The 14,060-nt window shown below is 33.5% G+C and overlaps 2 protein-coding genes across 2 annotated transcripts; one reads left to right on the top strand and one right to left on the bottom strand.

Moving 5' to 3' along the window:
* The first annotated feature begins 1,386 nt into the window (after positions 1-1,386).
* On the top strand, positions 1,387-3,613 carry LOC105136548 (cytochrome P450 82C4-like). The gene is made up of 3 exons (XM_011041942.1): positions 1,387-2,263; positions 2,303-2,466; positions 2,555-3,613. Exons 1-3 carry the CDS (start codon positions 1,420-1,422, stop codon positions 3,179-3,181), a joined length of 1,635 nt encoding a protein of 544 aa, XP_011040244.1. The 5' UTR covers positions 1,387-1,419; the 3' UTR covers positions 3,182-3,613.
* Positions 3,614-7,158: 3,545 nt separating this feature from the next.
* Positions 7,159-9,904, bottom strand: LOC105136498 (uncharacterized). The gene is made up of 5 exons (XM_011041879.1): positions 9,274-9,904; positions 8,965-9,183; positions 8,284-8,379; positions 7,596-7,700; positions 7,159-7,475 (listed from the first exon to the last, which is right to left on the bottom strand). Exons 1-5 carry the CDS (start codon positions 9,790-9,792, stop codon positions 7,251-7,253), a joined length of 1,164 nt encoding a protein of 387 aa, XP_011040181.1. The 5' UTR covers positions 9,793-9,904; the 3' UTR covers positions 7,159-7,250.
* Between the last annotated feature and the right edge of the window lie 4,156 nt (positions 9,905-14,060).

Here is a 14,060-nt window from a genome sequence, read left to right as displayed (position 1 = left end):
GATACTCAAGTATCTCAAAGGTACTTCTAGTTTCAGCTTATGTTTTGGTAATCATAAACCTGTGCTAGATGGATACACAGATGCAGATATGGCTGGTAATGTTGATTCTAGAAAGTCCACATCAGGATACTTAATAAAGTTTACAGGAGGAACAGTCTCATAGTAATCAAGGTTACAAAAATATGTTGTATTATCTATTATAGAGGTTGAATACATTGCTCTTACTGAAGGGGGAAAATAGTTGTTATGGATGAAGAAGTTCTTGTATGAACTTGGCCTAGTTCAAGAGAACTTTGTGTTGCACTGTGATAGTCAAAGTGCAATCCATCTTAGTAAGCATCCTACTTTTCACTCTCGATCAAAGCACATTGAGTTTAGATATCAATGGATTCGAGATGCTATGGAGATGAAGTCATTTGTTGTTAAAAGATTCATACCGATAACAACATGTCAGGCATGATGACCAAACCTCTACCGAGAGAGAAGTTTGAATTTTGCAGAAGGGAAGCAGGCTTGGTAAAGCCTCCTAAATTGAAGCTTACATGTTGATCACTAGTATGGCGAATTCCTCACATAATGTGTGAGAGGGAAATTTGTTGTGTGTGGTCCCGCACCATGTGATGGTGGGACCACCATATTAATTAAGAAGAGAGGCAATGGGCTGCCTCTCTGATTTAATTATGTTTGCTATTGTAGGAGACAGTAGCAATTTTAACAAAAGAGAGAAGAGAAAAATAGGAGAAAGAAAGGAAGTTGAGACAACTGAATTGATTATCTTCTTTCTTCAATTTCCAGCTCGTTCACTGTTGGATTGAGATGAGATATTGACAGCAGCTTCTAGACACATTATTCTTCATTTTGAACAATTAGATCGAAGATTAGTGGTGTGAAAGCTAGTTGTTTTGATAGAAAATAGAGCTGTCAATGTTGTGAGCTTTTCCCAAATATTTCTCTCTTTATTCTTATTGTATTTCAAGAATAGGTTATTCTTAATAATATGTATATTGTAGCTTTTAGTTGAATCTAAGAAAGAACAATTGTGAATCTATTATTTATTGATAGTGGGAGTTTTTAAGTGGATTACGGTTCCATGGTTTTTTCCGCATCAAGTTTTCCACATAAAAATATCTTGATGTTAATTTATGTGATTGTTATATTATTTTTGTTGATTATTTGATTCTAATTTTGATTGTACAAAAAGAAAAAAAATTAGAACTTATAAATTGTAAATTGATCTACCCAGGTTGATATCTAGTTATTTGCTCCTAATTTTTCAATAGATAATAATAATGAAGACCTGTCCTCGAGCATGATATAAACAATTATTGGATGTCGTGAAGTTGGTGTCAGCATCTTGATCCGTCATTGATTATCGGATGCCATTGTAAAAATTAATTACTGTCAGCTTGCTTGTGCTTCATGTCATATACAAGAGGGTGCCAAATTATAGGCATGTACCTAAGACACTTCTTTCTCCACACACGACCCAAAATGAAAGTTTTAGCAATTGAAAGTTTCTTTCTGGGGCTAGTTCTTCTATGCATGATTATATGGAGAATACTGTCAACCAGCCACAAAAGAAACAAAACCTTACTACCACCTGAACCCTCTGGCGCATGGCCTTTGATAGGACATCTGAGGATTCTCAATAGTCAAATTCCCCTTTTCCGAACTCTTGGAGACCTGGCTGATAAGCATGGACCAGTTTTTTCAATAAGGCTTGGCATGAGACGCACGCTTGTTATTAGTAGCTGGGAATCTGTGAAGGAATGCTTCAAAACCAATGACCGAAAATTCCTAAATCGTCCGAGTGTTGCTGCTTCAAAATACATGGGTTATGATGATGCCTTCTTCGGATTCCATCCGTATGGAGAATACTGGCTTGAGATGCGAAAGATCGCAACGCAAGAGCTTCTGTCGAACAGCAGGCTTGAGCTGCTCAAGCATGTGAGAGTTTCGGAAATAGAAACATGCATCAAGGAATTGCATACAACTTGTAGCAATGGTTCCGTGTTGCTGGACATGAGTCAATGGTTTTCCTGTATAGTTGCGAATGTGATGTTTCGACTAATTGCGGGGAAGAGATATTGTGGTGGTACTGGCAAAGATTCAGGAGCTTGTGGAAGATTAATCAAAGAGTTCTTTTACTTGAGTGGGGTATTAGTAACGTCTGATTTGATTCCCTTTACTGAATGGATGGATTTTCAAGGACATTTGAAATCTATGAAGCGTGTTGCCAAGGAGTTGGACGATGTTGTGAGTGGTTGACCTTCTAGATTGAGTTTACTTCAACAGGGAAGAGGGCAGTGGCTTGTAGAACATCTTCAGCGTAGGGAAGAGGGCCTGGTGAGGAAAGAAGAGAAGGACTTCATGGATGTCATGTTAGAATCATTAGATTCTCTTGCAATAGGTGAAGAACCCATCTTCGTATACAAAAGAGAAACCATTGTCAAGGCAACTGCGCTGGTAAGTGAACTCACGACATTCTGTATAACATCCTCATCAACACGATTGCATTTCTAATTGCTAATTGCTGATTGTTTGTGCTCTGCAGAATCTTCTATTAGCAGGCATAGATACTACATCTATCACTTTGACATGGGCCCTGTCTCTTCTACTTAACCATACTGAAGTGCTGAAAAGAGCGCAGAAAGAGATTGATATCCATGTAGGAACAACAAGATGGGTAGAAGAATCAGATATCAAGAACTTAGTGTACCTTCAAGCCATTGTGAAGGAAACCTTGAGACTATACCCTCCTGGCCCCCTATTGGTACCACGTGAGTCCTTGGAAGATTGCTACGTGGATGGCTATCTCGTTCCTCGAGGCACTCAATTACTAGTTAACGCGTGGAAGCTTCATCGAGATGCACGAATATGGGAAAATCCATATGAGTTCCATCCTGAGAGGTTCCTTACGAGCCATGGATCAACAGATGTTAGAGGTCAGCAGTTTGAGTATGTTCCATTTGGTTCAGGGAGAAGATCGTGCCCTGGGATTTCTTCTAGCTTGCAAATGCTTCACTTGACGCTTTCTCGGTTGCTTCAAGGCTTCAATTTCAGCACCCCAATGAATGCTCAAGTTGACATGAGTGAAGGCTTAGGACTCACCATGCCGAAAGCAACGCCATTAGAAGTTGTTCTTACGCCGCGCCTTGAGAATGAGATCTACCAACATTAGAGCATGTTTTTGCAATATTGTGGTCTCTTGCTATTCTGTGATCTGTGCTCTATAGCGTCAGTTTTCTGTTCTGAAAGTAGCTGGAGATGAGTATCAGAGTTTGTGTTGGGGAGTTTTCACTAGCTATCCTTGGTGGTTCGTGTGGTATCTAGGGATTAGGCTAGTCTAGTTTTGTCTTTCGTGGGTGCTTAACTAAAATTTTGGCTGTGTTTTTCCTTCCATCCCTTTTGTTTTGCCCATCTCAGGTACTCTATGCCTTCTCAGGCTTTTTCATTCAGCTTGTATGTTAATATGTGTTTCTTAGCAGGGCAGGTCCACAATTTAATACCTTATGATCCTTCAGTCAAAGCATGCATTGTATATGTGAAACTCTCTTGTATGGCTTGAATCCAAACTGAAATTCTATACATTAAATATTGATTGAGAAGGAGATGGTCAATTCGTTTGCAAGCCATTGAACAGTAGATTATTATTTCATGCCAGTCCACAAGGTTGCAGAGAAAACTAACTTCCCTGAGTTGCGGCTTAGCCATTGACGGTAGAAAAATTTGAGAGATTCTGGGTGAAACTCCGTACCGTTGAATTACTCTAGACCAAAAATACCAGGAGCAATGACAGTGGAGGAGAAGGTGTGATGTTGATTCATTAAATCTACTGTACAAAGGACATCTTGTTGCACCTATACTGATGGGATTTCTTCGGGCTAGAAATCCCCTTTCACCAAGTTGGGAGCCATGCTTGTCCATACATTAGCTTTCTAGTTACTGTCACTCTTGGGAATAGAATTCTATCTAATATCAAGCTGTAATTTCTTACAATATAAATCAATCTCGTCTTTGCTCGCTTTCCAAATCTCCCTTTCTGACTTCACTTAAGATAGTGCCTGTGATACATTGGACAATATCCTTCGAGTTTGCTGTTAAGAGACTCGTAACTCCCTCTACTCCAGGTAAGATTCCAAATCCAAGTGCCATCCATCCAAGTTCCAAAGGTTGAAATTCAGAATGCTTGCTGCGTTGATAGTGCAAACAGTAACCTTGGAAATTATTGATGGGAGAGAATCGAACTTCCTACTCACTTATCTGTCCAGAACCTCACTATTTTCTCATCTCCAACCACAAACCTTACTGAATTTCTTTTGAAATGCTAGGAAAACACGTCATTGAAATACTTTCTCCAAGGTTAGCGAGGCACTGAGCATTCGGGAGCCTTGAAAAGCACAAGTTCTTTTGTAAATGAGTTACTTCAGAACCATTTTTGTACAGATATAGTAGCAGGCCATTTTATGCAGAGCTGGAGCTAGGAATTCCAGAAGAAATACTACTCTCTCCCTAGTCCTAATCCTAAAAATGATTTGTACTGTATTTTTTATGAAGGAAAACAAAACGAGTCATTCTATTTAGGAATTCTGAATACTGCTCTCTCCCAAGTCCTAAGCCTTTAAGGATTTGTCAAGGAAAAACAACAAAACCTTCACCGGTATATATAAATCAATGCATTCGACTTAAAGTTAGTCGATTCTGTCCTTCAATGGATCCCTTTTGCAGAAAAAGCAGAGCACATAGTGGTGGTGTTTGCTCTTCGGAATCAGCTTGAGTGTTGCTTGTCTTTGATTTCTCCTCAGACTCCTTCCAGAGTCAGCTCAGATATCTAATGACATAGGGCATAACTATCAAAATGCAAAGTTAGAGCAAGAGTCAATGTTTTAATGAAAAATGATGAATAAATTGTGTTCTCCACCAGATCTGTACAGTTTTCCATTTTTCGAGTTTTCGATCGCTTACGCGAAATAGTGTATTGTCTCCCTAGTGTTTCTATACATTATCTGATCTCAGTTCCATCTGTGTTCTCAATCACTAGGCATTGATTTATACATGATTTATGATCTGCTTAATTTTAGAGCTGGACCAAAAACAATATATATAGGATTTGGTTGCCCATGTAGAACTCTCAAGATGTAATGACTTTTGTGTTAAGATATTTGACTGCCTGCTAATTGATTGAAAGCAACAAATAATAAAGCAAATGAAACTTGTGGAGTTTGAAGTTTTTATATGGAGACTACATCCAGTTGGTACTGTCCTGCCTTTAATAGATGACATAAACAGAAACCAACATAGAAAAAGGTAACAAGCATAAGAATATAAAATTTTATAGTATAGGATTAATATATAGATACTCTAATTTAAATTTTTATTATTGAATATTTATTTTTAAGTAGTTTTTTAAAATACAAACTTAACAATCATATTTATACTAATTACTATATTACCCTTTGATCATTTTATCTTTTACCCTCGTTTTAGGGTAAGGTGATCTTTTTACCATGATATAAATACCTTTTGAGTATTGTATAAGGTTATTTTAGTAATTATATTTTTTAATATATAGTAAAATTTTTAATGCAATCCTTAAATAAAATAACAAATGCCTTCTTCATAAGGACATTTTTGTATTTTCTTATTTGATAGATTAGTGGAATTACTACATTACTTTTATTGCTCAAATTTTTTAATCTTAGCTTCAAGAGCTTAGTTGTAATTTTATCATGATTTTTTTGTTATTATTATTTAGTTCTATTAATGTGTGCCTCCCATACGTACTTATCAGTGCTTTGTCAGCTTCTAGTGGTTCATGGGACTGGCTTCAGTAATTGTAATTATGAATCCATCGTATAATTTGATTTGTCTCAGCGTCCTTATTTTTTCTAGGTGGCGTGTGTGTGAGAGCTTGTGCTATTTGGTCACTTTCTAGTGGTTTGCGTGACTAGTTCTAGTAATAGTAACTATGAACTCGCTATATTATTTGATTTTTTTTAATTTGTTTTCTCTTTAGGTGGTGTTTGTATTGTAGTTTGATGTGATTTGACTTAAAATTGCTTATTCTTTTTTCCCTTCTCTTTCTTCCTTATGTGTTGGCTATGTAAAAAATAATACTAACTCTTTAATTTATTTCTTCTTTTAATCTGATCTTTCTTCTCTTATTGTTATTTGTAATTGTTTTATTTATATTGATTATTTCTAATCAGATTTTATTTTTTATTTTTTATTTTTGGTAATTTCATCTTTTAATTTGTTTTTAAATTTAACTTTCATTTTTTTAATTGATATTTATTTTGTTTTGAATCATTTTATTAAATGATTTGTTAATTTATCCAATTCCACCCATAGAAAAAAAAATCATGACCATATTCAGGTAGAAATAAATAAAAACCCGCTAGGTGTAAAGTGTGTTTTCCCGACTACACGGTATTTGCAATAATTAATTGCTGATCTTATGTAAGATTATCAGTATTTGCAATAACTAATTGCCCAATTGACTCTCCAACGCAGATCTCCCCCACATCATGCTCAACAAGGTGAAAGGAAGGCCAGAATTTTTCTTTCCTGCTCCTAACAATTATATGGGCAAGGCCACTCCATTTGTCCTCCCATGGTGGCCAACCCCAATTCCTGGATTCAATCCCCAGGCTCTCAGCCAACAATGATATGTCCCTTAAGTGTTCTCTTACCATGACTTAGGCTCTTAGGTCAAAAGTCATAGATTTGATTTTATGCAGCATTGCTAGATAACATGCTTGGCTAAATCCATAGTCACAATCTTCTTGTGCCTTCAATGCTTTAACCCACATGTGAAGTTTAATAATATATTTCAATTCGTCAATTGCTATTTAACTTTGTTTTCTTTTTATAGCTTTGTTTTGCAAGGTTAACTTCAAGATTTTGGTACAAGAATGAAGAAAATAGTTTGAGCTACCAAAATATTCCTTTCCAAGCTCATGACTTTTTAAACAAAAATAGCTGTAGACTAATACCATAGCACAACCCTACAGCATATCCTATAACATGTTTTTCCGCTCACATATACGGCTTTGCACCCCTTATTCAAGTGCTTAGACAACAACATTTACATCCAGGAGATATTGCAACAATAATACTATAGTCCATAAACATCATTAAAAAAAAAGTACAACTATAGTCCATAAACATCATTAAAAAAAAAAAAGTACATAAAAAAGCATCAGTTGATTAAATATATGCCCCATGAGAACAGAATGACCGATAGGATGCTAGAAATGTCTTTGTTGGGTTTGCTTTCTGTATGCTCCTTTGCTTTCATCTGACCTGCGAGTTGATCGGGTCATTGTGCTTCCTGCGCTGGAGTTCTGGTAAAAGTCTGAACTATTGGATAACTTCCTCAGACGAGAGCTGAAGCTAAGTTCATTGCTAGTTTGCGTGTTGCTCTCCGATAAGCTTGCGTCAAGAGAAGACTCATAGCCCATTGTCTCAAACTCCTACAAGAAATGTCCATTCTGTCAGTATTTTCATTACAAGGTTTGCATAGAGTGCATCTCATAGGATAGACATTTTCGGATTGGATTTTGACAAAACTCAAAGGAGCATTGTCTGCTGACCTTGGATTTTTTCTCGGCACAATAGGGTGTTAAACATGGATTTAAATCCTTGAGAAGCATGTCATCTGGACTACCCGGGGTTGCACCATCGCAAGAGCTAAATTCCTGAATTGTTATTGACAGTTTGTCAAAGAAGAAGAGCTAAGGGAAAGACAGTTTGAATCAACAGGCATATAAAGTTCGTCAAGCAGAACTTAGAAGCAGATCATGGCATTTCCGGTACACAATATTTCAGTGCTTAACCCACAAGAAAACTTCAACAATTTTTCCAAATGGCCTTCACGGTGAAAATAGTAGAATTCAAAAATATCCTACTCTTTAACTGTAAGTTTGATAGAGTGATCGAACAATTTGAAAATGAAATTTGATTTAAACCAGGTCAGTTCGAGTACAGCCGGTATCCTCCCCACAGATATGAAGACCCACCCCACCCGGTGTAATGAACACTGATGCTTCTATCTGGGAATAAGAGTCATTCTTTTGTATATGAGAAAATGTGGATAGAAGGCAGGTCCACATGAGATTATTGATTTTCTATTTATGATGTAAGCAATGTTTCAAGTTAATGATCAAATTATAACTTCATTCTAGAAAAATAAACAAATAAATAATTAAAGGAAACTGTCACTCCTTGCTAGGAATTGAACACTGATGACCTATAATCTTAATACTACTACAACACACTTACCAAGGAATTAACAGTTTCTTCATGGTCATATGATGGTGTTCCTGGTGAGCTCCCAGGATATTGGATGCATGCCCTTGCATATTTATCTGCCTTCACCTTTACAAGAAGAAAATCATTAACAACTGCACACCCCAAATACTATCATAAAGCAGCACCTTGGTTGAATTCGAAGATATTATCTACACAAATGTGGAAAATAAAGGAGAAAAACACTGCAAAATTCAAACCTTTCGTCCTAAAAACGAAATCAATCTATTGACCGTGCATAAACACAATAGCTGCAATAATGTTCAACATGTAAAATAATCTATAATCTAATTCTATTAAGAGATATACTAGACATTAAATAAAGAACCCTACAATTTGAGCAGCATTGATTTTAGTAATCTCAGGATGAATCTGATTTTATACTAACATTGAATATTCTAATTAAGATGGAAAATCACATAGAGCTAGCAAATGAATTACTGGAGAACCTTAATGCTCATTTATGCAACCAAAGTCCGCATTCACAAGACTGTCCCATACACTAGAAAACAGGGAAATTGTACATGCAAAAACTTTAGGTTTCATTTCAACCACAATAGAAAAAAAAATCTTCAAAACATCAACTCAGAATATTAGAACTTGAATGAAAACACTTAAAATCACTAAAACATGGAAAAATTTTCAGGTTAATACCTCAGCAAGATCCTCTGCAAGGTATTGCAATTGACCTGTAAGGGAAGTGACCTGCTTCTGAAGAGTTGGAATGAGTTGTTTGGCTTGCTTCAATTCTGATCCTTGCTGCTCCAGTAACTCTTGAAGTTGAGAATTCATTGTATCAGGAAAAAGTATTGAACTTTTTAATGACCTCATCTCTTGTCTTTGATTCAAGCACAAATCTTTCAACTTCTCAACCTACAAACCAAATAACGAAAGCAACAGTAAATACAAAAACCAAAACCCAAAAAGGAAAAAAAATCAACAAAAACATTGAACTCCACTTACTTCCTTGTTCTTTTCTTCAAGCATCAACTTAAGCTTATGAATCTCCAACTCTTGTTCTTTATTAGCACTCAAAAGCTCTCTCTCACTCTTCAAAACCATAGCTAAAGTCCTTGTATTACTATTCACTTTTGCCTCCGTCAACGCCTTCACCTCCTTCTTATTTTCCTTCCCGAATAATTTCTTCTGCAAACCCATAAAAGCAGTCCCTTTCCTTGCAGTCTTTTTCAAGTCCTCTGCTATTAAATCCGATGGAATCACCAACCCCACACCCTTACTTGATGACCCTTTACTCGACGTGGAAGATACTGACTTCTTCTCCATGAATTTCTTCACCATTGTGCTTAAATTGTGATCATTTCCATTGTTTTTTACCTTGACTTCTGACAAATATGCTGGTTTGGACTTGATTATTGCGCGTGAAGTTGAGTGTTTGTAGCTTAGTTCAGTGGATGAAGATGGGTCTGAGAAGTAAGAGGAATTTGAGGACCTTGAATCGTATGAATTGTAGCGGGAAGCCATTAAAGATTGAGTCTTTAGGACCAGGAGAGAAGGAGGGGAAGAACAAGATAAGAGGACACCAAGAAAGGTGGGGTTTTTGTTGTGTCTGAAAGGTCAAGGACAGATGGCAAAGTGGGCGTGATTGAGTGAGAGCCGCTGTCTGAATTCAAATTTTTGTCTTGGCTTCGAAAGCGCGGGATGTTTTAATGCTAATAAATAGTAGTAAAATTCAACTCTAATACGATGCTAGTTGAATGAATTATTTACAATTTTGAGTAGAGATCACCAATATTAATAGAATTTTTATTTTGCAGTTAAAAAATATTTTAAAAAATTTTAAAAAAATTCTTTAAATTAAATGAAAAATATTTTAAAAAATTTTAAAAAAATTGTTTAAATTAAATATTTTATATTTTTTTTTATTATTTTAATGTGTTGATGTTAAAAATATATTTTAAATATGTGTTTGATGTTATAGCTCAAGTTTTCTTAAAGTATTTTTCGCTCAAAAATATATTAAAATTATTTTTTAAAATATTTATTTTATTTTAACATTAATATATCAAAAATATTGAAAAACATTAGAAATAACAGTAAATTAAAAAATTTTCAAGTTAAATAAATTTTTAAAAGGCACTCAAAAATAAAAATTATTATAATTTCTAATTGAATCCTTTTTATTAATTCAGTCAACTCAAGTTAATTTAAGATAACATATTAATATATATAAGTAAATCATAATTTAATTAATATTAATGTTTTTTTTATAGTTTGATTTTTTAAATAAAAAAAATATAAAAAAAAACTCATCAACCATGTGAAATTATGTCTTTAACATACACGCATACATACAATTTTAGAAACATAATTTAAGATGGTTGGTGGGTTTTTTTATTATATTTTTTCTTAATTAAATTTTAATCATTGAAATAATAATTTTCATTTTGAACTTTTCTTTTATTATAAAAAATAGATAATTAGTATTTTATAACCTTTTTATGTTATTATGTAAGTTTTTAAACCTCCAAAACAAACTAATTTTCATCACAACTAGTTTAGACATAAATGATTATATTTAAGACATAGTCAAAAGAGATCAGGTTTTAATATGTTAAAATTGTTACAAAAATACTCTATGTTTTTTTTTAAAAAAATGAAGACATATTTGAATCTCTTGGTTTTTAACAAGAGCAATTTGTTATGGTTTTGATTCTCATGTTTGAATATTCAAGTCCATGTTGGAGAAAATATGAGATTATTGCCATATGCCAACTAAAAAGGTTGAAAAATACGAGGGATCTGAGTTTAGAATAAACTACATGTATGAAGGATTAAGGAACTTGTCTTGGTGAACTAATGAAAGAAAAAAAGGAACACCCTTGGCTCAAAACTACTTGGCATTTTTTCTTCTTTCTTTTAGAAAATGCAAGGGCTTTAATGTGTTTGGAGTGTGCTCAATCATTACACTACATTACAATATGATTATGGTAGAGGCTAAAGGCCTTTAATTCTATTGTTTTGTGCTGTTTGTATGAATATATAGTTATAAAACTAATTTAAAAAATTAGGTTTTTTTATTTTTTATATTAACACCTCAACCTAATTAAAAAGCTATTAAAATATAATTTGAAGCTATAATTTTTTTTAAAAATATGGATGGATCACAATGTGAAATAAAACTAAAATGATAGAGTAAATTCGCAAGGTAAAGCTAGATATTTGCCACACCAAATGATACACCAGGACATAATCTCTTTCCAGCTTTAAATGATATACATGCATATTACCTATAAAATCAAAGGAATTGCCATCGAACCTTTTAGGGATGAAGTTTTCATCATCATGCTTAATGTTCATGATCTCTCATTGTAGCCCAGGCATTGACCATGACTTTGGTTATGACAGGTATTATACACCCATCAATCTCGCATATTTCTCCACTTTATATTGGAATCAACATCAAGGGGGTTTGGAGAGGGTGTAGCCTCATAGTTTTCGTGATCACTGACTTCAAGTAATTTAGTTCCTGAATGTCTGCCTCTGTAATTGTTTTAATGCCTTTGAGGGCTTCTCTTATCCCAACCTGTGCTTTCTTTACGACTCGTCGGTTTTTCATGATTTCTTTCATAGCCCATTCTATGAACTCCAGTACCTGCACAAAGCATATCCTACACAAACACAAACATCTCTCCTAATTAGCTTTAATTGAAGATGAAAATGATTATGATATCCAATTAATATTCTATAATAATGCTACAAGTTTAGTGACAGAAATGGAAAGATTGTAGAATACAAACACAAACATCTCTCCTAATTAGCTTCAATTGAAGATGAAAATGATCATGATATCCAATTATTATTCTATAATAATGCTACAAGTTTAGCGACAAAAATGGAAAGATTGTAAAACAAAGAGAATAGCTGAATTACTTGCCTAGAGGCCAACTTTGATGTTGAATTCTCAATGGGGCACTTGAAGCTTCCATCCTCCTGAAGCCTTAGGAGCACATATACCAGATCTTCCTCTATAGTTTCACTGTTTCTCATCTCTTTATGCTCATTAATGATATTATCCAAGATCTTGTTTATTTGAGCAAGTACTTTCTCCACTTTAGCTTTCATCCCAATAATTAACTCCTTGAAAAAACTCTAGTGAAGGATAACCTCCTGCCAAGTGTGATCTTTCCTTTGCCAGTGATATCACTGTATCTTGGTCTTTGCATTGATTGCCTAATGTTGTTCTACATGTTATGTTCTTACACTTGTTGGAAAGAAAACTTCTTCAGTAAACTCCATTGATCGTCCTGCAGATGCTCCAACGGATTTAATGAGTTTCAAAGCCTCATCATGGTGAATGGCAGAAAAAAACCGAACCTTCTTAGAATCGTTGAGTTCCAATCACCTTATGGATAGAAGGCAATATCAATGGTCCCAGATGTTAAGATTCTAGAGGCAAAGACAACATTGTGCGTCTTCAACACCTCTTCAGCCATCTTTGGTAATGAATGAAAAATTTGCGGCTTGGCTGGGATAAACTAACCGAGCCTATCCGGTCCAGCATGTAAACAATGAATTTATTACCAAATAATTTAATATTAAAAAAAAAATTATATCATTTTTAAAATTAGTAAAAAAATCCAATAGAAAGTAAATAAAAGATAATAATTGAGTCCAATTCTAAAATAAATAAGTGTTAAAGAACAAAACTAAAACGACAAGAGCTTAGAAAAAACCAAAAAAACAAGGGTCTTCAATATCTAGGTTAAATCCTAGACTTGACTCGTAAATTTGAAATTTAAATTCAATTATAGAGCTAAAATTTTTAACTAATTTAATGTTAAATGATGAAATAAAAAAATATTAATTTAAAATTTTTTCAAAGTAAAAAAAAAACAATAAAAGAATGTAAATCAATTTTAATAAGAAAAGGAATCAAAAGAGGATGAAATAAAATAAAATAAAAATCAATTTCAAAATTTCATTAAATAAAAAAATAACAATAAAAAATGATGATAAAATCCAACAAATAAAAAAATTAAAGAATGATGAACTTAAAAAATATATTTTAATTTTATAAATTATTTAAAAAACAAATATTAATAAAAATAAATCAAATTTAAAAGAAAAATAAATTGAATGGTTACTTTGAAAAATTAAAAAACGAGACACTAAAATCAAGAAAAAGAAAAAGAAAATGAAAGAAATACCTCTGACACTAAATTGAAGGCCTATTAGCCACATGTGTCTTCTAGTAATAGGAGTGCATATAAAAAGAATTGAATACAGTCACCGGACAACATCACAACATTGCATGTGTTATCTAAAAGGTATTAATGATTTTTATAGGTGTGTATCAATTATTTTTTAAATAATATTTAATATTTATTAAATTAATAAATTGTTTTTACTCAACTTGATTATAAAAAAAAAAAACCAAGTTAAAAAAAAAAAAAAAAAAAATCATAGACTACAACTTTAAGATTTTTTTTTAATTTAAGGATAATTCAATTATTTATTTGTGCTTAAACAATTAAAAAAAAACCATTAACAGAAAATTAAATTTTTTTTAAGGATAATTAAGGCCCGTTTGTTTACAGGAAAGTTGTTTCCTTTTAGAAAGTGAATTCCGGGGAAAGTGAATTCCGGAAAAGTGAATTTCGGGGAAAATGAATTCCTGAAAAGTAAAGTATTTTCCGATATTTGGTAGTGTTATGGAAAATGAACTGGAAAACACTTTCCAGTGTTTGGTTATATTATGGAAAATGAACTGGAAAATAATTTATTAATAT

This window comes from Populus euphratica, unplaced genomic scaffold (assembly GCF_000495115.2).
Source record: "Populus euphratica unplaced genomic scaffold, PopEup_1.0 scaffold142.1, whole genome shotgun sequence".
Classification (NCBI taxonomy): Eukaryota; Viridiplantae; Streptophyta; class Magnoliopsida; order Malpighiales; family Salicaceae; genus Populus; species Populus euphratica.
Note: the sequence above shows the minus strand (reverse complement) of the source record. Positions and strands in the feature narration are given on the sequence as shown.

Coding starts and splice junctions, on each gene's coding strand:
- LOC105136548 (XM_011041942.1), top strand. CDS start 1,420: ATGTCATATACAAGAGGGTGCCAAATTATAGGCATGTACCTAAGACAC. Junction 2,264..2,302: donor GTTGGACGATGTTGTGAGTG/GTTGACCTTCTA, acceptor AACAGGGAAGAG/GGCAGTGGCTTGTAGAACAT. Junction 2,467..2,554: donor TTGTCAAGGCAACTGCGCTG/GTAAGTGAACTC, acceptor TGTGCTCTGCAG/AATCTTCTATTAGCAGGCAT.
- LOC105136498 (XM_011041879.1), bottom strand. CDS start 9,792: ATGGCTTCCCGCTACAATTCATACGATTCAAGGTCCTCAAATTCCTCT. Junction 9,184..9,273: donor TTGAAGAAAAGAACAAGGAA/GTAAGTGGAGTT, acceptor TTTGGTTTGTAG/GTTGAGAAGTTGAAAGATTT. Junction 7,476..7,595: donor GTGCCGAGAAAAAATCCAAG/GTCAGCAGACAA, acceptor CATTTCTTGTAG/GAGTTTGAGACAATGGGCTA.